The sequence below is a fragment of the Nyctibius grandis genome, chromosome 6 (assembly GCF_013368605.1).
Source record: "Nyctibius grandis isolate bNycGra1 chromosome 6, bNycGra1.pri, whole genome shotgun sequence".
NCBI classification, from domain to species: domain Eukaryota; kingdom Metazoa; phylum Chordata; class Aves; order Nyctibiiformes; family Nyctibiidae; genus Nyctibius; species Nyctibius grandis.
In genome coordinates, this window is record NC_090663.1 from 14,090,809 (window position 1) to 14,114,313 (window position 23,505).

Below are 23,505 nucleotides of genomic sequence, written 5' to 3' on the forward strand. Positions count from 1 at the left end.
ACCATGGAAAAAAGCATTCTTTGGAAGCACTAAAATATAACAGAGACCAAATGTCATCTTTTGACGTACCCATACCATCTGAAGTCTGTTTACATATTCTTTACATTTCTATCTGGTTTTGTTAGTCCAAAGCAGCAATCACAAAATATTAAGACTCCATCTACCACATTTAGGGCTCAAAAGCAAATGGTACATCACTATTGTAATGAAACCTTACTGAGATACACTGACCTGGGCAACCAGCCTAGTGTGGATCTGTTCTCCTACAAGCACACTTTCCTCAGGTATATTCCTAATCTAAAACTATCATCTCCCCTCCACATTCGCCAAGCGATCTGGAAGAGCTTATATGAAAGAATTCCTTGTTCTCCCTTACCAAAACCAAGTGGGAATGTTTTACTAACAGTTAAAGGAAGTCAGGATTGATTCTTGGTCTGTAGCTAAAGAAGGTTTCTTGGTTATTATTGATGTTCTTCGTTGTTCCTCAGTAAAGCAGCTCAGGAAGTATTTATAGCTGCTGAGATTCCCCAGAAGAATGCTGGTACTCCGTGTGCAGACAGCTCATGTAAGTGCTTTTACTATCTGTTGCTTCTTTTTTTTAGCATCTTTGAGTTTTCCCTCTGTTCAGTCTCCCCTTCGTGTGGACTCTGTAACCTCTCTCTGAGAGAAATAAACAAGAAAAATAAAACAAAATTGTAGACAGATTTTTTTTTAAATGCTACAATTCTCTCTTAAACTAAAATAATTTTGATAAGAGAAGAAAGGCGCTTGCTATATAATTATAACTTCTGCACTCACTGGTTTCAGCTGCCCCTGTTGAGGCTGCCAAAACAAAGTTGCATAAAGATCACCGTTCCTTTGTTGCATCCCTGTTCCCTACACACGTATCACTTGTTGGCTGTGGGAAAGGAGTGTGTGAAAAGGGTTGATGCCATCAGGGAAAGGAGCCATCTCCTGAAGTCAGTCCCAGGCTGAGGTCACTCAGGGGATAAATACTTTTCCCCAAAGGCCTGTGGCTCCTGAGAACCAACTGTTTGCTTTGCCTGTCAACAGGATTTTCTCTGCTCAATATATCAAGCCCCAGAGACCAGCTGGCTGGTTTGATCTGCCCATAGTAATCAGCTGGCATCTTTCAGGTTTGTAGCCATTTCTTCTCCTCTAGTTAGCACCCCAGCGTAAGCCAACTGCAACATCTATCAAGAAAATCATTGTTAGAGCTGCTACCCTCATCAGCCAAAGACTGGCGCTTGCCTTTGTTCCTGAAATAAAGGTGGAAGTTGAAAGCCTAAATACCACAGACCATATTTTGGTTGCTACATGTCAGCCTAGTTCCATTGGATTCACTTGTCTGTGCTGATTTATGCTGTCTGTGACTCAGGTTTTAAAAAACCTAATTAAAGGAAATTTGGAAACAGTATTTCTCATTTCTCTAGCTAAAATCAAAGTTATTTATAAAATACATAACAGCACAGACAAGCAAACTCAGATGATTTTTCTAAATTTAAAAAATATGGGGGGAAAAAAGGTCAAATACATGTGAGAAGTAAGTATTAAGGAAGAAGCTGAGCTAGTGTAGGTGTTATACTTTGGGTTTGACTGACATACCTGCTTAGAAAGTACATTTTGTACTGCTTTTTGTAAAATTTATAATGTTTTTCACATACCCTTTTTTTTAGCCTCTACTGTACCTGCATAAGCCAGAAGTCAGTCCAGGGGGCTCTTGAATATTTTCATGAGAATTATCTTTGTCTTCTGATTCTGGTGACTGAATGGTCTTTCTTTTTGAGTTTGTTTTTCCCCCTGAATTGCCAAACGCATGTGGATTAAGAAAAAAAGAATCACAGACAGTAGTAGAGCTTGTTTGGTTTTGATCAACATAAAGCAAAAAAATATACTCTAACACTTCATTCATACATATACGTTATTATTCCAAGGAAATCATTCCACTTTACATTAGTCTAGAATACTATTTTTTTACTATCGGTTAGTTCTCACAGAGTGTTGAACTTCCATACTTGCTGAACACTGAAGTAAGTTTCCATGAGGTGCAACAGTTGAAAGCCCTATCATATATTTTCGTGGCAAGTAATTGAAAATAGCTTTTTACTACTAGCAAACAGAAGAAAATCACTTCATAATTTTATGTGATTTGAATAAGAACAACCTGATTCAAAAGTCACACATGTCCCTCGGGTCACGGTGCATACCAGGACAAACAGCTCTGCATGCTTGAGAAACAACCAGCTGAGGAGAGAGCCTTCAAAATCATTCAGGTGAGTAAGCTGCTTTTCTCTTTCAGGCACCTGTCTGACCTTTCAGCATCTTTCAAATGTAATGCCAAATGTTTCATTCTGATAATGACAGCAGAATTGCATGGCTCAAAGGATGAGAATTTGCACGCTCCACTCCAAATATAGATCCGGGAACACAACTGCTATTCTGACAATTTGTCCCTAACTCTCTCTTGAATAATGAATTAGTCTAATTTGTTAAAACTGTAGTAAATTCATATAAATATTTCAAATTTCCTCATTCAGTAAGATTTTACTTCTGAATGTGTGTGGGAAGGCCGATTCTTCCATTCTACCTGGAGAATGAAAACTGAGTGATTCAGCTCTGCTGGCCTCCCAAAGACTTAGTGATCGAGGCGAACGGAGTCCTTGTTAAAGAACTAATTAAGACATGAAACATAATTCTGGTTTGAGCAAGGCAAAGCCTTACCTCAGGGGACACAATGGGATCTATAGGCTAAAGGACTGCTCTGGAGTAAGGAACAGTGACACTTATTTGTGGCTCTGCTACGTGCAAGCTGGGTGACCTTGGACGGTCGCCTTACTTTTCTATACCCCGATTAGGGAAATGGCACCAACGAAAAATCTCTCCTAAAACTCCATTGTGTTATATTGCAAAATATACACTGATATGTGGTATGATGTGTTTTTTAAAACAATCCAGAGTTGTACTAACCTGCTGGCTTGCTCCTTTTTGAAGGCTTCTTCTTCATCACCACTGGAACTCGGGCCAGCGCAGCCAACTCACTCACAAAGTCCTGCTCTGCTTCCTGCACAGGAGGATAAACCAGAAGTCAGTTAACACAACACAGCTGGGTTCTGGGTTATGTTATTCTACATGTGGCACAACAAAAAAGGTGTAAGTCCTTGCAGAAACATAGGAAACAACATGGCTAGCATCAGAGATGTGTTTCTTACTGAAAAAATATTCAGTGAGGAGAACTCTAGCTTCTCGTTAACACGAACAGGCTGAAAGCATGCGTGTGATGAGGGCACGAGATCTGATGTGAAACCTGGCTGGTCACGTCTACACTGCGTTTGGGCCTGATCCCCCTTGTCGTGGCCATGAGCTCAAGCACACTGATGTATTAGTAGTGAGGCTGAGTAGTCTCCATCTGATTAGGTAGAGATGTTCAAGTAACCAAAAAGTGAGTCTGTACTTCCAACAGACACAATACAGAACTGTCAATAAGCAAGACAGAGAATATAACGCCTCCCCCAAGTCCCCGGTTCTCTTTGTAGGAAATAGTTTCAAACTGTTAACTGTCTGTATGTGTTACTGGGTTTTGAGCCATAGCTTCAATGGTGAAGACAGTGGTGAATCTTAGCACTGATTTCAACTGGGACAGCAAAGAGACCCTTACAACCTGTCCGATGTTTTGCCATGGACTGATTCAGATCCCTGAGTCATTTTACCCTGATTTACCTTTAGCTGATTCTCCAGCTCAGTTTCTAGGTGATGCAATCCCAGCAGCTTTTGCTTCAGAGACTCCAGACGAATTTGCTGCTGCAGTTCAAACTGAGACAAAACCTTCTTTTGCTGCAGCACCATCCTGGTAAAGGGAAATTTAAAAGTACCGATGTTGTTCAGATCAAGGGATGAATACAATCCTGGCAAAATCTATTTAGAAGACATTGTAGAGAGAAAGACTCATTAACAGTATCAGCCCATCCAGCTTCTCCTGGGACAAACCATTTTGTAGTAGATTTTTAGTTAGATTTACTTATTTTAATAACCTGCTTTGGTTCTCCATGGAATACAAGCTCCTTTCAGAGGTAGGAATTGCAGCAGAAATTTGGGGAGTCCATGCCTGGACTTTGGGACCTGGAGTTCAGCTTTAATGTTGAAGTCTGCTTTGAAAACCATTGTACGTTTCTAAAGTCAGCTTTACTGTCTGCTTGCCAAAGAGACAAGCTGTTAGAGGATCAGGCGTGAGGATAAGGGATTAAGAATTGAGCATTTCATTCAGGGCTCTTCTGTACCAGGTTGAGAATAAGCCAGAAACATGGTAATGCAAAACTTGGCAATTGGGAGCATTGACAACTATATTCTTCACTTGTTTCATTTTGCTGGTTAAAGATTAATATTAATACAGTAGAACCTGAATGGCTGCAACTTTGTTGAATCTGTATTCCTTCTGTCCTCTTGCCTGATCTACTTTGAAGCAACGCTGCCAATCACCCATCACATTCCTCAGGGAAGGAGATAACACAAATTGTTTCTGACATCTACACATAACGAAGTTGCTATTGTAATAGTCAATGCTTACAGAAGGTTAGCTTTCAAAATTTGCTTTTTGAACTCGCACTCATAATGTTGCACCAAGGGCAAAAGGAAATAAAACAATTTATGTTGAATTTAATAGGAGTTAGACAAATTAATGGAAATTTTGTCATTAATTTACACAGGACTACGATTTGACTGTAAAAGACATCATAATAACAATAGGAAAATGGGTTGGATTACTAATGTTTATGAGACCAGCTTAGATACTGAATAGTTACATTCTTGAATACTGTATTTCTGCTTGCATGAAGGCTAATTTGATTGTATTTTGTTTTAAGACACTAGAACAGATTATGGAAGAAAAAACTGAGACAACAGCTAGAAGTGAATTTATATGTCAGAATAAATTATAAACTTGATAATGAATAACTACCAGATCTTTTATGAAGCCCTTTATTACCTGAATCTATTTCCATACTAATTTAAACAAGGGTGAAAACCAGAAAGTGGGCAATGATTTCTTTCAATTTAGAAGTAACAGAATGCCTAAAAAAAAGAATGAACCTCTTTACAATGTCAAAACTGCAGACGCCATGTTGTTCTGGATGATAAATCAAGAGTAAAGAAATAAAATGATTACAGAAATGTATCATGTGCATGCCAAGTCATACAGCTTTTTACGACAACTTATTCCTTTGGAATTGCAGTGCTTTTTCTCTGGACTCTTAAGTTTCATAAAATCAGTAATGAATTAAATACAATTTTTATTTAATTACTATTTGAGAGTTTCCACTCTAAATTTAGTGCAAGTAATCCTGATTGTCCAAGGCATTCGCTGAAATCTTGCCATTTTGAGTATTATTTATGCTTCAAACATTTTTTCTTCATATGGTATATGTTTACTCAACAGCAAACTAACAAACACTTTTGACGTTCAAAGCAGAAAAGATGGAACGTAATAAGTAAGATAGCATTGGTTCCCATCCTACATTTATGTTAGATTTCTTTTAAAATTTGGCGTATGTTTTGGCATTGTTTTTCATTCTCTCTTTTCAAGCTGTCCATGTATAGTTCTTCAGTCTGTAATTAATGAGCATCAAGAAGTTTAATTAATAAGAAAGTAATTCTCTGAGATCAAAGGGTAGACATAATTTGGCAACAGATATTTCTTTTCCATCGAAGACAAATATAAAATGCAAAATCAAGACATTTATTCAGCTAGACATTTATGTAGATCTGCAAACACTTACAACATTTAAATGGAGTCAGCAGTGCTGCTGCCTGCTCTTACCTTTGATGGACTGTGGATGATACGTTCAGGAGGCCTTTGGTCTGTTTTTCTTTCAATGCCAGTTCATTCTCTTGTTTCTTCCTAAGTCTGTTCCTTTCACCTCTTTCTGCTGAAATAATGTTTTTGTAAAATTTTCTGCTCAAAATTACAAATTCTGAGTTGTGGCAACCTTACAATTTATGTTTTGCATCAGCACAAATTAATCCCTGTTCTAGGTAGTCTTCCCAAAATTACTGCTCCTTAGGGATATCAAGTACTTCTTTCTTACACACTCTTGCTCTGCTACTGTGATCTGTTGCACAGACAATAATAGTTTGTGCATCATCTAGCTGGGATGGTAATGTCACTGAATTCCTATTCTTATCTACTTCTCCCATTAGGCTAACTGATTAACATGGAACTTGAAGCAGAGATTTTATGAAAGACTCTGATGCCTCGAGCAAGAACTGCAATACCTAAACAAAAAATGCAATATAAAGAAAACCTCTGCTCAGAGGCCACTTAGCTCTGGAAATGCCTAACTTTACTAGACGTCCCCTCATTTGTTGGGGAAGTATTCTGGGTACTTTTGCATACGCTCACACTCTGCGAGTAACTTGGCATTTATCTGCTGACCAGGCTCCTGACTCTTGCCCATGAACTCCTGCCTGGCAGCAAGGCTTGGGGCATGTCTGCCAGATAGGACTGGTTTCCTTGCACCACTGCTTTTAAATAAAACGCAGCAGGAGGGAGACGGATGGGTACATAACAGATTAGGGTACATAACATTCATTTGGGGAGCATTCAACCACTTCTGAATGCTCGGAGAGGCTAACAGGCACCCCTCTTACCAACAGCACCATCAGGGAGCAGTTACTCGCTGTACTCTAGGCTGGGCTGGGCTGGCTGGAAGAGGGGACATACTCTCCACCTTTTTTCCTGCAGCTGTGCCAGACAGACCATAAATTCAGATTTACTAGGCCAAGGGATGCCCAAAGATGCAAAATCCTCTAGCCTGACATTAAGCCCAGTCACTGGGAGAGACAAGCCCAGCATTATGCTCCTTACTCCTATTTAGCTATCACTGAATGAAGTGCATATAACAAATTTCCTATGTGGCCATTCAAACCCCAAGGCTATCACATAGTAGGTGGCTCTATTGCCAACACTGTTTTTTCCAACTTGTGTTTTAGAGAGAGAAGTTATGAGAGTATTTGGTGAAGAGGATCACACTCTCAGTGTGGTAATCATGCTCGGTGATGACCTAACAGATCAGCCCCTTCTGAAAAGGAAGAAACATGGATGTTCTGCCTCCTGGCTGAACTTGGATGGAAAGTAGTTGGCAGGCTAGCAGGGCTTAGGGTGTCCTGGCTGCGCCCTGGAACGAAGCTTCAGGCTGTTAAGAATCACAGAGAGAAATTTAAATGCTTTTGGGGCCAATACAGCAGCTGAAATGAGAAAGGAGTGGGGTTCTGCATCACAAATTTTGACTTTGGTTAAAGAAAGACTTGCGTGTACTAAAACATCAAAGTCCCTTATCAGATGGTGGTGCTCACTCCTAATGTAAAAAGCACCAACAAAGCTGTAGTAATCTGTTGATACTGAAAATCTCAGCCAGGCTGCAGCATGCACATGTAGGTTTGCAATATTTTTTTCACTGTAGCAATTAATTTGATCTGTAAATCTCAGCTGGATTTCTCTCTGGCCACCCAAATCTAAAACACTCCTACTTTTATTACCAACATAAATACTCTCATCCTCCCTCATGCCTGTAGGCTTACACTGCAGCAGAAGGATCTTCTTTTCCTTCAGTTGAAAAGAAAATGTGCTTAGCTTACACATGTAATTTTCTTCCTTGTAGTTCATGGAACACCAATACACTGAAACAATAATATATCCACACAAACTCTAGGAGAAAAAATAATCTAAATGAGCAATTACTCAAAGGCTGACTGTGGTTCTACTGACTGGTATTCTATGTCTCACAACCTATTTGGGAGACCAGTTGAGAGCATTCAAGTGTGTAACGACATCCATCTCAGCGCAGATCAGAGGAGCATTCTGGAACAGACTTCAGTTTTAATTCCTGCTTAAAGGAACTCAAATCAAAGGGATTTTAGACTCTGTAGTTGGCTGAATCAGGGCCAAAGAAGTCTTTAGAGGGACTTTGTGAGAACTTAAGTAACTGCCTTGCTAGCTGCCAATGTTTAAAATACAGATTGTCAAAAATCCAGGCACAGATTTTGCCTAACCCAGCTTTCAATATTAAAGTCTTCAAGGTTCACGACAGGGCAGTGCAAAACAGATTGGTTCTCTCTTATAACCAGTGAGCATATCTAGCTCCTACTGGGGCTCACAAATCCTTCCTACCCACTCATGTCTGGATCTCAGCCTTCAGTGGATATGCCTGTTCCTCTTCAAAAACTCTCTTCTGTGGCTAAAGAATAATTTCTATTTAAAATTGCTAACTCTATTTTTAGAAATAAAATCCATTCCATGTGTCTCAAATACAACCTCTGATGATATTGCCGTTTCACTAACTTGCTAACTTCATTTAATGCCGACAGCCTTCACCCAGGGGAGGGAAGAGCGTTTACAAAAGAAATCAATAATCACAGTTTGCTTTTGTTCTCCTGTCCTGAAGGAACTAGTCAATTAAAAATAGGTCCAGGAGCACCTGTATTTACGTGAGATCCAGCAGTTCATACACCTCTTCAACAGTTTCACAAGCTGTAAGAGGGTCATGGTTGACAACTAAGAAAGAATGTGGCAGCTCACACAGTGTTCCAAGAAGGGCACGCTTGGCTTTTTGGTGTCTCCTCTAATGCATTTTCTCAACTTCAGAGAAAACAACATTTCACTAAGCCAAAAAAGGAATGAATATTCCAAAAAAGGAACGCTCTAGTGTTGAGGGAGACCAGGAGGCCTCCCATCCCCCTAGGGTGAAATCGGTGCGCTCAGCTCGCTCCCTGAAATGCCTGTACACCAATCCACGCAGCATGGGGAATAAACAGGAGGAGTTGGAAATCCGTGTTCGGTCAGGGGGCTATGATTTAGTGGCAATCACAGAGACTTGGTGGGATGCCTCGCATGACTGGAATGTGGTCATGGATGGCTATGTCTTGTTCAGGAAAGACAGGCCACTAAGGAGAGGTGGTGGAGTTGCTCTTTATGTGAGTGAGCAGCTAGAATGTATTGAGTTCTGTCCAGGGGCGGATCAGGAGCGAGTTGAGAGTTTGTGGGTGCGAATTAAGGGGCAGGCTGGCAGGGGTGATACTGTTGTGGGTGTCTATTACAGGCCACCGGATCAGGATGAGGAGGGTGATGAGGCCTTCTACAGGCAGCTGAGAGCAGTCTCGCAATTACAGGGCCTGGTTGTCATGGGGGATTTCAACTACCCTGATATTTGCTGGGAGGACTACTCAGCCAGCCATCCTCAGTCCAGGAGGTTCCTCCAGTGCATTGATGATAACTTTCTGATGCAAATGGTGGATGAGCCAACTAGGAGAGGAGCGCTGCTGGATCTTATCCTCACTAACAAGGAGGGTCTGGTTGAAGAGGTGAAGGCTGAGGGCAGCCTTGGTTGTAGTGACCATGAGATGGCAGAGTTCAGGATCTCATGTGGCAGGAACAGAATAGCTAGCAGAATCACAACCCTGGACTTCAGGAGGGCCAACTTTGGCCTTTTCAAGCAATTGCTAGGGGAAATCCCATGGGACAGGGTACTAGAAGGTAAGGGGGCCCAAGACAGTTGGTTAGCATTCAAGGACTGCTTCTTCCGAGCTCAAGATCAGAGCATCCCAGCAGGTAGGAAGTCAAGGAAGGGTACCAGGAGACCTGCATGGTTAAACAGGGAACTGCTGGGCAAACTCAAGTGGAAGAAGAGGGTGTACAGATCATGGAAGGAGGGGCTGGCCACTTGGGAGGAATATAAGGCTGTTGTCAGAGGATGTAGGGAGGCAACTAGGAAAGCTAAGGCCTCCTTGGAATTAAACCTTGCAAGAGAGGTCAAGGACAACAGAAAGGGCTTCTTCAAATACATTGCAGGTAAAGCCAACACTAGAGGCAATGTAGGCCCACTGATGAATGAGGTGGGGGCCCTGGAGACAGAGGATAAAAAGAAGGCGGAGTTACTGAATGCCTTCTTTGCCTCTGTCTATACTGCTGGAGGCTGTCCTGAGGAGCCCTGGACCCCTGAGGCCCCAGAAGAAGTCAGGATAGAGGAGGAATCTGTCTTGGTTGACGAGGGCTGGGTCAGGGACCAATTAAGCAATCTGGACGTCCATAAATCCATGGGCCCTGATGGGATGCACCCGCGGGTGCTGAGGGAGCTGGCGGAAGTCATTGCTAGGCCGCTCTCCATCATCTTTGCTAAGTCGTGGGCAACGGGAGAGGTGCCTGAGGACTGGAGGAAAGCGAATGTCACTCCAGTCTTCAAAAAGGGCAAGAAGGAGGACCCGGGTAACTATAGACCGGTCAGCCTCACCTCCATCCCCAGAAAGGTGATGGAACAACTTGTCCTTGGTGCTGTCTCTAGGCACATCAAGGATAGGGGGATCATTAGGGGCACTCAGCATGGCTTCACCAAGGGGAAGTCATGCTTAACCAACTTGATAGCCTTTTATGAGGACGTAACCCGGTGGATAGATGATGGTAAAGCTGTGGATGTGGTCTATCTCGATTTCAGTAAAGCGTTTGACACGGTCTCCCACAGCATCCTCGCAGCTAAACTGAGGAAGTGTGGTCTGGATGATCGGGTAGTGAGGTGGATTGTGAACTGGCTGAAGGAAAGAAGCCAGAGAGTGGTGGTCAATGGGACAGAGTCCAGTTGGAGGTCTGTGTCTAGCGGAGTCCCTCAAGGGTCGGTACTGGGACCAGTACTATTCAATATATTCATTAATGACTTGGATGAGGGATTAGAGTGCGCTGTCAGCAAGTTCGCTGATGACACAAAACTGGGAGGAGTGGCTGACGCGCCGGAAGGCTGCGCAGCCATTCAGAGGGACCTAGACAGGCTGGAGAGTTGGGCGGGGAGAAATTTAATGAAATATAACAAGGGCAAGTGTAGAGTCCTGCATCTGGGCAAGAACAACCCCATGTATGAGTACAAGTCGGGGGCAGACCTGTTGGAGAGCAGCGTAGGGGAAAGGGACCTGGGGGTCCTAGTGGACAACAGGATGACCATGAGCCAGCAGTGTGCCCTTGTGGCCAAGAAGGCCAATGGCATCCTGGGGTGTATTAGAAGGGGTGTGGTTAGCAGGTCGAGAGAGGTTCTCCTCCCCCTCTACTTTGCCCTGGTGAGGCCGCATCTGGAATATTGTGTCCAGTTCTGGGCCCCTTGGTTCAAGAAGGACAGGGAACTGCTAAAGAGAGTCCAGCGCAGAGCCACAAAGATGATTAAGGGGGTGGAACATCTCCCTTATGAGGAGAGGCTGAGGGAGCTGGGTCTCTTTAGCTTAGAGAAGAGGAGACTGAGGGGTGACCTCATTAATGTTTATAAATATGTAAAGAGCAAGTGTCATGAGGATGGAGCCAGGCTCTTCTCAGTGACATCCCTTGAGAGGACAAGGGACAATGGGTGCAAGCTGGAACACAGGAGGTTCCACATAAATATGAGGAAAAACTTCTTTATGGTGAGGGTGACCGAACACTGGAACAGGCTGCCCAGAGAGGTTGTGGAGTCTCCTTCTCTGGAGACGTTCAAAACCCGCCTGGACGCGTTCCTGTGTGATATGGTCTAGGCAATCCTGCTCCAGCAGGGGGATTGGACTGGATGATCTTTCGAGGTCCCTTCCAATCCCTAATGTTCTGTGATTCTGTGATTCTGTAATATAATAAACTATTCCTTAAAGCTGAGGGCAGTCACCTCAGAGGATGCAGACTGTCTGCCAATGATGTTTATGTTTTCTAATATGGGAGAAGGGATTCAGCTTGTAGGCGCCTGTCATACACCCTCTCTCTCTCTCTGTGAATATTTGATTCATTGATTCATTTTATTTGCATATATTAATACTCAGAGTTGACCAGTGTTTATGGCAGACCTTGGCTGTATAACCTAATACTGGTACAACTCTTTGCTTTCTCAATTCTTCTGCCTTGTGTTGAGGTTTAGAGCACCAGAAAACCAATTGCTGGTGGTTGTGATTATGGTGGCATCTCTGATCTTAGCTTGGTGAACCAGAGTTCATGGTTCAACTATAATCCCCAACACTGGGTCAACATTCCGTGTGTGTCTGTACCAAACTGTGAGTAACGGAGTCCTGCATCCATGACTGTAATTCAAGTAATTATTAATAATAACAGTTCTACCACTTCTCTTTCAAAGATCGAAATGGACCTACACATTCTTTTGCTTTGTTGCTTACTTTAAATAACAGATTTCTGTTATTTTTAAAAGCAATCTTTACAGTGATAAGAAAATTAATTTATCTGTTAAAAAGCAGAATTATCTTACAGTCATCAATATCATACATACCTTGTAAGGATTTCAATTGTTGAAGCTTTTTCCCTTCATAGCCTTCTGTGATTTTTCCTAATTGCTGATAGTAGTTTTGCACCAGTCTATTGATATTATTGCTGGTCCCATACACACTTTCTACAGCAGCTTCCACCAGTCTCTCCTGTATTACACAGTACCAGTCACAATTAATTTTCTAAGTCAAAAACTGAAGTGTTTTGATCTGTCTAAAACTGAAGACCCAATCTAATTTTGTATGTGCATACAAAATTGTGAATTTTGTGCTTTAAAAATGTGGCAGACTAAGATGCTGGAAAACAGGTATTTCTATTCATCCACGGAACATTTCAACATGAAAAATTACAGTAAAATCTTTCTAATGTCCCTCACCTCCATTTGGGAAGGGGCCATTCCCCTATATGTTCAATCTCTATAGCCCATTTTTCCTGTCAACCCAACTGCCAGCAAAGTAAATCAATATACGTGTAGCTCTACTACAACTTTCCACTATACAGAAAATCCAAATATTTACTTCGCAATAATTTTATTAACCTGTGAAGCAAGTTTTATTTTTATTTAATTATTTATCTATGAATTAATATTAAGCTGTTAATATACAAATACTATTAACCATAAAACTTTCATCAACAGATAACCATCTCAATTTCTTCCTCATTTTTCTCATTCCCTGTCATCAAGGACTCTCTCAGTTTTTTTTATGTTCCAGGGTTTGGCTTAATAAAATCTTTTGGCTGCTATAGCAAGCCACTAGAAAATACTGTACTTCTACGTAAGTGTTAGTTTGTAAATACTTCTCAAAGTATCTTCAGTTTTAACACAGGTTGTAATGGTCTCCTGCTGATACGTCTAGGCATAGGGTATGCATAAATGAAATTGCCTTCCATTTTACAAAGTAGCATTCATTTTGTTTGGAAAACCGCTATTGAACATTTCTATACCTTGAAGTCCTGTCCATCATCTGAACTCTTTTTTCCAGCCTCCTGTTGGGCATGCTGCAGCAGTGTCTGCCCAATCACCTGCTCCATGCGCTGCTGAAGAAACTGAAGAGCTTCTTGAATTTCTGTGACTAGCTGCTGGTGAAACTCTAAATGGGTTTGCTGTGTTTCTTCCTCGAGCTTCTCCTCCTCTTCCAGAATGTGGGACTCCTGGTAATCAGACAAAAAGAGCACCACCATTTAAATACACTGACAAAGTTAGTCAGCTTCACTTTAAAAAAAAGTCTTACACCTATTCAGAACGTTACTGGTTTAAAACTTAGAATAACCTAATTTCCAGCAGAAGTTTATGTACAGTCATTTAACACATTTGTCTTTGCAACAAAACTATTGCCTCTGTCATGATACATACAGTAACAGCTACATCCTGTCCCATCAGTAATTTTGAAGTGATATATTCCCATCTTTTTATTCTGTACTGTTGAATTTGGTCTTATTTCTATTAAAAATACGAACAATCTAGGTTAAATATCCTGAGTCCAGTAAGGGATAATTGTGGATGCCTTGGTAACGTGCACAGGAACAAGGCAACTATACAGTTATGCACCTGGAATAGTCGTACAGTTTGTGGGATCTTCCTGAGAAAAAGTTGGTATATTGCTACTTACAGCCCTTGGGAGAAGTCATGAACATATTTAATAGCACTTGGAAACCATTTGCACTCTTGGCATCTACAGCATCCTGTGGTGGTGAGTTCCACAGCTTATTTACGTATTTCTTAATTTTGAACCTGCCATCTAATAGCTTAGTTCGGTGCTCTCTTCTTCTTTTATTAGAAACAAGAAATTAAAAGCAAGTGAAAAAATTGTTCCCTATTCATATCTTTTATGCCAGTTTTAAAACCTATGATATTCCAGAAGGCCTCTCTTTTTTAGGCTGAAGAGTTCTAGTCTCTTGAGGTCTTTGGACCATTCTTGCCATGACTTTCTATGCTTCTTTTTAAATCCACTTTCCCTCTAAACTCTCTTTAGCACACAACAGTATACACTCACCAGCACGACCTGTTCTGTCTTCCTTATGTGTATTAGTCTTCCATAGATTGCTTTCTATTGAGTTGCTGATGTCCCTCTTCTTATATTAATATTCTCATTTAAGGCTAAATAACATTAAACTATTCTGGGGGATTTGAGAGTACCTATTTGATTCTGTCTTGGAAATAAGAAATACAAGTAGGAAATGAACCTGCTCTGCCCACATTCATCTATGGAAAATAATGATGTCTCTATTAACACTGGGTTATTCTGACATGTCTTTATTTATAGCTTAGACATATGGTTTTGATGTGGGTTTTTTTAAAAAGTCAGAATGTCATTAAACCATTTCTCTTTTTTTTAAGAGACCCAATGTCATGTTATCATGTCCAAGCTAGGATTCGTTAGTGTTGTTTTACATTTTATATGAAACCAACAGATAGACATGACACTCTCTCCCAGTCTAAAACTGGCACAACCTCAAATTAAGCTTAGTTCAAACAACACAGTATGTCTAAAACTCTGGTTGAGTGTCTGTAAATTAACATTTTCCTTAACTCCTGATACATTGGTACTAATTTTGGAGGTTGATTCATAACATTTTTTTTCTTTGACTTTTCACAATTCCACACCTAGGTCCTACTTCTTTGGGAGCAAGGATCTTATATGTGTATTTTTAGGCACTTCCTTGTGAGATGAGTTTTAGCTGGCCTTGGAAAGAGTCTGTAATGGAGAGAGGCCAAAGGAACAGTAATACCCGGGGCCATTTCATTTTTGTTAGGGAACACAGTGATTGTATCATTTAATGTCCCTGTGGGAGCTAAGTGAGAGGGAGTAGTGGAAAGCACATAACAAGAGGAATGCAGTCATATGCATTTGTATTTTATTATTTTATATTTTATTTCTTCTGAAGGTTAATGAGATTTTGAGATTTTCACAGTTAACAGGAGCTACTTCAATAGACTATCAAATATGAAAATGGCAGCAGATAGAATTGTATTATCCATGGTACAGCGCTTATCCATGATACAGTGCTTCAGAGTACTTTCTAAGAAGGTATGAAAATATATATATTGGTTGACGAGAAGCTCAACATGAGCCGGCTACGTACGCTTGCAGCCCAGAAGGCCAACAGTATCCTGGGCTGCATCAAAAGCGGCGTGGCCAGCAGGTCGAGGGAGGTGATTCTGCCCCTTTACTCTGCTCTCATGAGACCCCACCTGCAGTGCTGCGTCCAGCTCTGGGGCTCCCACCATAAGAAGGACATGGAGCTGTTGGAGCGACTCCAGAGGAGGGCCGCGAAGATGATCAGAGGGCTGGAGCACCTCTCCTATGAAGACAGGCTGAGAGAGTTGGGGCTCTTCAGCCTGGAGAAGAGAAGGCGCCGGGGAGACCTTCTAGCAGCCTTCCAGTACCTGAAGGGGGCCTACAGAAAAGCTGGAGAGGGACTTTTTACAAGGGCATGTAGTGATAGGATGAGGGGGAATGGTTTTAAACTGAAAGGGGGTAGATTTAGATTGGATATTAGGAAGAAATTCTTTCCTGTGAGGGTGGTGAGACTCTGGAACAGGTCGCCCAGCGAAGCTGTGGCTGCCCCCTCCCTGGCAGTGTTCAAGGGCAGGCTGGATGGGGCTTTGAGCAACCTGGTCTAGTGGAAAGGTGTCCCTGCCTGTGGCAGGGGGGTTGGAACTAGATGAACTTTAAGGTCCCTTCCAACCCAAACCATTCTATTCTATTCTGTATTTTTAATTGATTATGCTGGCATTAATGTGTTAAAAAACCATTTTGCCTTAATTCTGAATTTGATTTTTTCATTGGATAGAAAGGTTCAGCTTTGTGCTAAAAGAAACTTATACTTTTTTCTTTTACTCTACACTGTTTTTTTTCTGTCTCTCTGGGATCTGAAATTTTCTGGGCAGACTTCTTTGCCTGATTGTTTTTTAATTGTGGCCAATATCTGCATGTCTCACATCTATCTTTGTGTGATGAACACACTGAAGTATAAAACTTAACTGTTTATGCAAACAGCAGAGGGAGCTTCAGCACCGTGTATTGTGAATGATCAAGTTGGAAAACTCAAGGTTTTTAACTTTCTAATATGGAAAACCAGAGCATGTTCTACGAAGCTGTTTGCTAAAGTAACGAATGTAAGGGAAGCATCTTCTGTATTTCATGGTTGGAAATTAGGTAGGATTTTTTGGCTGGTGGAAGGTGTCTTCAATGTCTTTGTTTTGGACTGACAAGGACATTTGGATTTCGCGTATTACTTACATCTCTGACACCCAAGATGGTGGAAGTCTGGAATACATCGTATGATGGGGATAGTAATATGCACAGTTAGAAGTGCCGTGCAAAATATACTTGGTATGGAGCCAGCTAGCCCAGATTGTGCTACATCTTGTCCTCTGGTGAGCTGTATAGATGTTCCTGCACTGTCTTTAGTTCTGCATGGCTGCACCTCCAGATTTTGAACTAGCTCCATAAATTCACACCATGCTGGTCAGACCTAATAAGCTTTCCATGAACCTGAAGTACTGGGAGTTCCATGAGCAATAGTGCAGTGGTACCTGAGTAATTCTGCAGGAAACAACTTGGTCCTGAAAGCCTTACTGGTTTCAGCTTAACAGTAGTAATGTCAGATCTGGTCTCATTCCCTCTAGACATTCAGGTGTTTCTGTGCGTTCCTGTGTTTCCAGCAACAGTTGTGCAGGGAGGCCTGAACTGTGTCTGTGTGCAGCCGTTTGAGGTCTGCCTCGTAGAGCATGTTCTTAGGTGTACTACACTGTTTGTATAGCTCAGCTCACCCTGGAGACAGGACTGTTGCATTCATGAAATGTTTTTTCTGAGCTAACAAACCGCAATGGCTCTGGATAATTCTTCACAGAGCCAAATCAGATGCCTTTGCATCCAGGCTGTCCTTATTTAGCAGTGTGGGTAGCCACCAGCAGGCAATTCAGACTTGCCAGTCTAGGTTGGTAAAACACTTTGCTGCTTCCGCTTGCTGAAAAGTCTAGGCATCATTCCTCACGCTGTGTGCTCCCTTTTCAAGTGAATGGAATTTGTGCAGAAGCTACCTCTCTTTTTTTTCTTTTTTTGAACTTTTTTTGAACTTTTTTCCCTTTTCTTTTTTTTTTTTCTTTTTTTTTTTCTTTATTTTAGTTTTTGTGCCCTACCAGCTGATGCTGCCTTGCAGCACCTTGCACACTCTGGACATTAGAGAGGTAACGTGACGTTATCTTACTGAGAAACCCAGGCAGTGTAAAGTACCAGAAATGTATGTTGCAAGATAAAATCATAGATTTTATGAACCAGGGGAGGTTCAGGTTGGACATTAGGAAGAATTTCTTTTCAGAAAGGGTTATTAGACATTGGAATGGGCTGCCCAGGGAGGTGGTGGAGTCACCATCTCTGGATGTGTTTAAGAAAAGACTGGACATGGCACTTAGTGCCATGGTCTAGTTGACATGGTGGTGTCAGGGCAACGGTTGGACTCGATGATCCCTGAGGTCTCTTCCAACCTGGTTGATTCTGTGATTCTGTGATTCTGTATTATGCAAATCAGAATTAGAGGGATGCACAATGTTATCTCTCAGCTAATTACACAGCAACAGCAAGGAGCACAGAGCTGCAAAGTGTTGGATGGGTTCAATCCAGATGTGCAGCAGCAGTGGGCTGGGCAGGGGCTATCACTGACACCCGCCAGGAGGGTCCTCTGAGGTTGAAATCTGAAATTTGCTCTTGTTCTAGGTAAATATCCAATGCAGACAAATAAATAACCAACAACACTTAATGGATTAACTCCAAGAAACACAGTCACAAACAGATTTGAAAGTGAGCTGTGGGAATATCAAGTCTAAAAATCTCTTAAACTTTCTCCCATCTCCTTGACTTACAGGAGCCAGATTATTTGGAAGGATGTCACGAGAATGGATGCTGAGCATCTCATGGAAAGAGGAGAAAGAAAAAAGAATGAAAAATGATGACAGTATAGAACTTGCTAGGTCTGGTGGAGGAAAGAATTTCTTCTAATGCTCAAGTAAGAACTTTTCAAGTGTGTATTACAATCCCTAGAAGAATTAGTAGGGATTTATCTTACCCTGAAGCAGTAACTTGTGTAAAAGTCCTTTATACATGTTGCCATGCCTTCTTTAATTATTATTTTCATGTAAAATAAATAGCTAAATAAGCTTGCTATGATAACACATATCACAGACAGCTAGCCAGTAGGTAAAGTATTAGAGAATTTAAAATGTCTGCCCAAACTAAAACAGGCACACTCAGGGACCTCTTATGCCAGCAGTGGGTGCATTTTTGACAGAGGATATTTTCCTTTCTATTTGGAACTTGAACATTTTTATTTTTTGAGATCTTCTACAGCTACTTCTAATGCCAGACATCATAGCATAAAAGACTTCTGGAGAAAAACCCAGATACTGTACCTACCACTGCCTTCTGTAACTGCCACTGGTCCTCGTCTTGGCAGGGGGAGGATCCCTTCTGCAGGGTATGCTGCTCTCTCAGCTCCTGAAGCAAGCTCTTCTTTCTGGACAGTCTCATGCGGGCCAGGGCTGCCATTCCAACTCTTCGAAGGCTTAACCTTGTGAGTACCGAACACAGCAGAAGTCGGTGTTTTTGCAATATATAGTTAACAGACCTGTAAAAAGGACCATTAAAAATCAGCTAAGCTGCTTGCTGATTTGGCACACCTGTGTTCAGCAAAGTCATTGCTCAAAGATGACAAGAGTTACTGTTCACGCTGTGTAACGTCTTCTCGCACAAAGCATGCCTTGGAGAGCTGCTCAGGTGTAAAGAATGGTATTGCTGTGATAGACTTCTAGTTCTGTCACGCTGAAGTTAAATTAAAATAAAAATAGGAAGAAAAGAGATAAATAATCATCTATAATTACATAATAATAGGTTTTTTAAATAGGAGACTTGCAATAAGATGAAAAGAGAATGTAATCAGAACTACAGGAAAGTTATTTCAAGAAAATGAAGGAGAGCGTAACTTGGATTAACAAGGAGGCACACTCTGAAGAGAGAAAGCAAAGGCAGTGCTGGACTGAATATTTAACTTTGAAGAATATCCAACTCCAATGTGACATATACAGTGCAAAGGGAGGCTGGTTCAAGATTAGAAATCACAAACATAGAAGTAGATGCACAAAAAGCACACCACTTGATAAACCACAGAAGACTTTTTTCTACTTACTAGGAGTCATATCTCTGTTTTTTTTAATTTGCTTCTGATACTCAGACAAAAAAATAGAGCAACTGCTTCTCTGTCTGAAGATGCTCATAGTCTCTCAACACTGCTTTCCACAATGTAATGTACACAAGTTTTTACCTGTGCAGGCAGCAGTAGAGTTTTACCCCACTGCTTACTGATAAAACCAAACTTACTCATCGCTGAGGCATCCTAGTCTGCTTACGACACCTTGAATTATCTTCTCTTGTTTCTCAGACAGGTGCTTTTGCATCACAGCAGACAGAGCATATTCTTTTATCCATAGCTAAAAGCAAGGGAAAAAAATTACAATCGTAAGATACTCTGATTTTAGTCATTCTAGTCACCACATTATGAAACAGGGGTTTATTTGATGTTATTCTGCTAAAAACAATCATTCCCCTCTTTCAAGAAACAAACTCATGCTGAATTAAAATGATTCCACTTAGGAATATTTTTTCCTCATCGATCAAAGTCTTAAACAAATCTCACTGAAAAGAAAGGGAGGCTTTGCACTGTTTTGGATCAGCCCTGAGCTGTGTCTCCTACAGCTTTTCCGGTTTCAGCAACAGAGGAACAAGAGAAAGAGACCAATATAGCACAAAATATTGCATCGAATCTTATCAGCAGGTTGCAGTGGGCTTTTTGTTTGGGTTTTTTTTCACTAGTAGAGAATGTAGTTTTTATTTTCACTGAACAAAACAGAGATATCATCTTCCATCACACTTTTGTGTATAGTACACAGTGCTAATAGTTAGAAATGGAGATTGTGTGATTAGGCTTATGGACTGCAAGTTTACAGCTCCTTCAGGGTGATATTTAGATCAAAGAATTTAATCTTTAAATGTTTTGATGGATTTGCCGTTAGACCATATACTTGTGGAGATACGGACTTAAGATTTTGTTAGTGTATTGCCAGAATTTAATGAATAATAAGATGAAATGGTTGTAAGGCCCAAAGTCTATTACTGTGAGATGAAGAGTATATTTTAAGCTACACTGGCAGCTGGATAAATGCAGGTTGCCTGCAGACGTATGCAGAGCCCTAAATTAAATATAATACTCAGGCTCTCTGACAGCTTCACTTCATGTTCTAGCCTCATTCAGAATATGAGGGACTAAATTTTCTACTATTGTAGACAGCAAGGTTTCACTAAATCGATCTGTCTAGCAAAGAATTAGATGTGTAATTGCAGAATTGTCACTGTTAGGAACTAGGAGTGGTACTGGGCCTTCCTACTGGATTTGATAAGTCTTTCCCTTGGGAAGCAGTGGTCTGTGCAGGAGAGAGGCTTTATCTGTGCGCACAGAATGAACTCCCCTGGTAAGTGCAGAACATCAGAAACCACATCATCTTTGGCTTTAAAATAAAAACATATTTCTTTCTTGGATAGCGCCTTCTCTGTAGTATACACAGTAACATATGTAACTGACCTTTCTCCATGAAGAAAACCTTACCAAAACACATTCTCCTGAGCAGGATGCCTGGGAATGATGGGCAGGCAGTCGTCAACAGGTGGCAGATGGAAAGAATTCAGCTGAGCGTGAGAAGCACAGCCTGAAAGTCTGTATGGCACCGGGGAGCCCACCAAGCTGCTCTCAGAGAGCCGCAAGACGTACCTGTGTAGCCAGACCTCAACTGCTTTGAGTCTACACAATTCTTAAAATCACAGAGCACAGCCAAGCACAGTGCCTTCTCTGACTGCATGCTGCAAGTGTCAAATTATGGTCTATCAGGTCTCCAGGTATCATCATGACAGATGGCAAATACTTGCTTGAAGTAATAACTGTTATCAGTATTTCCCTTTAGCACCTCTGTGGATATGGCTTCCTAGTGTTTCACACGTCTCTGCATACACCTAATAGATCCATCACATTGTGTATTTTAACGTCTCTTTCAACAGTTAAAGGAAGGGCTGAAAATGACCTTTTACTTTCTACAAGTATTTTCATTTTCAATGAGAGACTGGCTATGGCTCAGATGTGGCTTCCCATCATTTTTGGAAACCTGGTTATTCACTGAGAAGTTGCTCTTGAAGGGCCTGTCTGCACACTTACTCTCAAATAAGCCTGTGGATTAAATCTGATGTAGATCACCAAGATACAGAAGACGGGAGACATTTTCTGAATTACAACTGGAATGATAAATAATATTGCAGCCAAGAAACTAAAACTTAACACCTCTGCTACTATCAGTATATCCTATCCAAAAAGGCACTGAGAGTAATAACGACAAAGACTGTAGCTACTGTTTACTTCTGTTCATGAATAAGTAGCCTAGTTCTGTAGAGGTGAACACAGACTTTCTTTTAAATGAGAAGAATGACTCACCTTTTCCATTGCGAGTGCATTTAAGGTAAGCTGTATGCAAAATTTATGAAAGGTCTCTTCACCCCTCTGAGGCCAATGGAAAACAGAATACAGCAGAAAATACCCCTGCACACAGTTATTAAACCGAACAGTGGAAGTACATCAGCCATATAAGTAGTTAGAAGAACAAAGAGGAAAGGAGGGGGATTATTACGCATTTAAGATGGTATGATAAATAAGGAAGATTGAGAATTGGACCAAATACTAAACCAGTGTTTTGTCTCAAAAAGGCTATGAGGAAGACGATCCAGGAGGGCAGGATCAGCTGGGAATAAGAATGGAATATTGCATGTTTTATTGGAACGGCTCACTGGGATGAGCTGGGAGGGCTGGGTATTTTCCACCTCCAAAATACTAGAACTCACACATGCAAGCATAGACGCAACACTAAAGATCCTCTGGGAATCTTAATTTGAGGCTGCTGGCATATTGCTGAAAAACAGCAAACCAGAGACAAGTATTTCATCAAGCCAGGTGGAAGGGTCAGGCTTTGTGCTGCACTGACCTTCCAATGCTAAGCCAAGCCTCCACATGCCTCTCAAAGTTTTCCAGTCCTTGGGAATGGGCTTACTTTGCTCAGAGACAGGTCAGTACGGAGTGGAGAAAATGATTTTGCTGTACAGACTTATCAGCTGGAAGAGAGCTTGAGCTCTCCAGTTCCTGCATTTAACCAGTAAAATCAGTGACAAAAGCATCATAAATGGGGGAGTAAAGCTCCGAAGAATGTCTGGCTCCTTGAAAAGAAGAGTCATTCCAATGACTACGAACAAATGAGTATAAAATTAAGAGAAAGTGATAAAATGCACACCATGTCAAAACTGGTAAGCAGATGCTGGTTCAGCTTTCTGGATGTCAAGCAATGATGTGGGAATGGACAGAAATCTCCTCATCCCGTTTTTTCTCTGTAAGCTTCTCAGTGTTTTGCTTTCTGGCAACAAGCCCATTACAAGACCTTCTCGAGCACTGGTAACGTTAAGTATTTCTCTGGCAATAAAGGTGAGGGATATGCCTTTGGTAGGTAATGAAAGCCATAAAATATTTTGAGTTAGACCTCAGATACAACAGCAAGCAAGCTCACTCTTTTTTCTGCAGTTCTCAGTTTGACATTTTTAGGATTCTCAGGAAATCGAAGGAAAGCAATTTCTCCCTAACAGCCTGTAGATGGGGTGTGATGCACACTGAATGTCAAGCAAGTACCTCAGCCCGGTGCAGCAGTCTGCTCCCCGAAACCGCAGCCCATGCTGGAGAGCTCGTCTACAGAAATTATGATGCACAGGCTATGTGGGAAAATGCTTAAAATTTATTTTCATTAATCATTTATTCTCATTTGCCCCAATCACCTCCTCAAGTGCATAAGGTAAAAGTTAAATATGAAACTTATTTTTTCTTTTCTGTTGTAAAAGAGATTCTGTTCCCCCAAGGACATCATATTCCAGATATGTATAAATGCTAGAAAAGATAATCTCAAAAAAATGCAGTTTAAACGGGAAAAATGTCTTTTTGAGCCACCTTGAAAAGCACACATAACACTTAAATACCCTGGTGAAAAACCTTCTGGTGTTAGTATTCCCAAGTCTGTAAAGCAGGTGACTGTGTAACTCTTCGTAAAGTACATTTATAAACAGGCAAAGGAAAAATACATCTCCTGCTGGAAAATGCCTGATAAATTAAAAGGC

General features: G+C 41.2%; 1 protein-coding gene across 1 annotated transcript in view; it reads right to left on the reverse strand.

Moving 5' to 3' along the window:
* The window catches only part of EVC (EvC ciliary complex subunit 1), a 66,036-nt gene continuing 42,531 nt past the window's right edge, over nt 1-23,505 (reverse strand). The window contains exons 13-21 of the mRNA XM_068403117.1: nt 19,636-19,745; nt 18,676-18,886; nt 13,205-13,411; nt 12,264-12,408; nt 5,810-5,918; nt 3,718-3,844; nt 2,968-3,061; nt 1,689-1,800; nt 1-660 (exon numbers count right to left, since the gene is read on the reverse strand). Of these exons, the coding sequence (XP_068259218.1) occupies nt 579-660; nt 1,689-1,800; nt 2,968-3,061; nt 3,718-3,844; nt 5,810-5,918; nt 12,264-12,408; nt 13,205-13,411; nt 18,676-18,886; nt 19,636-19,745 (1,197 nt within the window). The 3' untranslated portion in view covers nt 1-578. The remainder of the gene's footprint in view (nt 661-1,688; nt 1,801-2,967; nt 3,062-3,717; nt 3,845-5,809; nt 5,919-12,263; nt 12,409-13,204; nt 13,412-18,675; nt 18,887-19,635; nt 19,746-23,505) is intronic.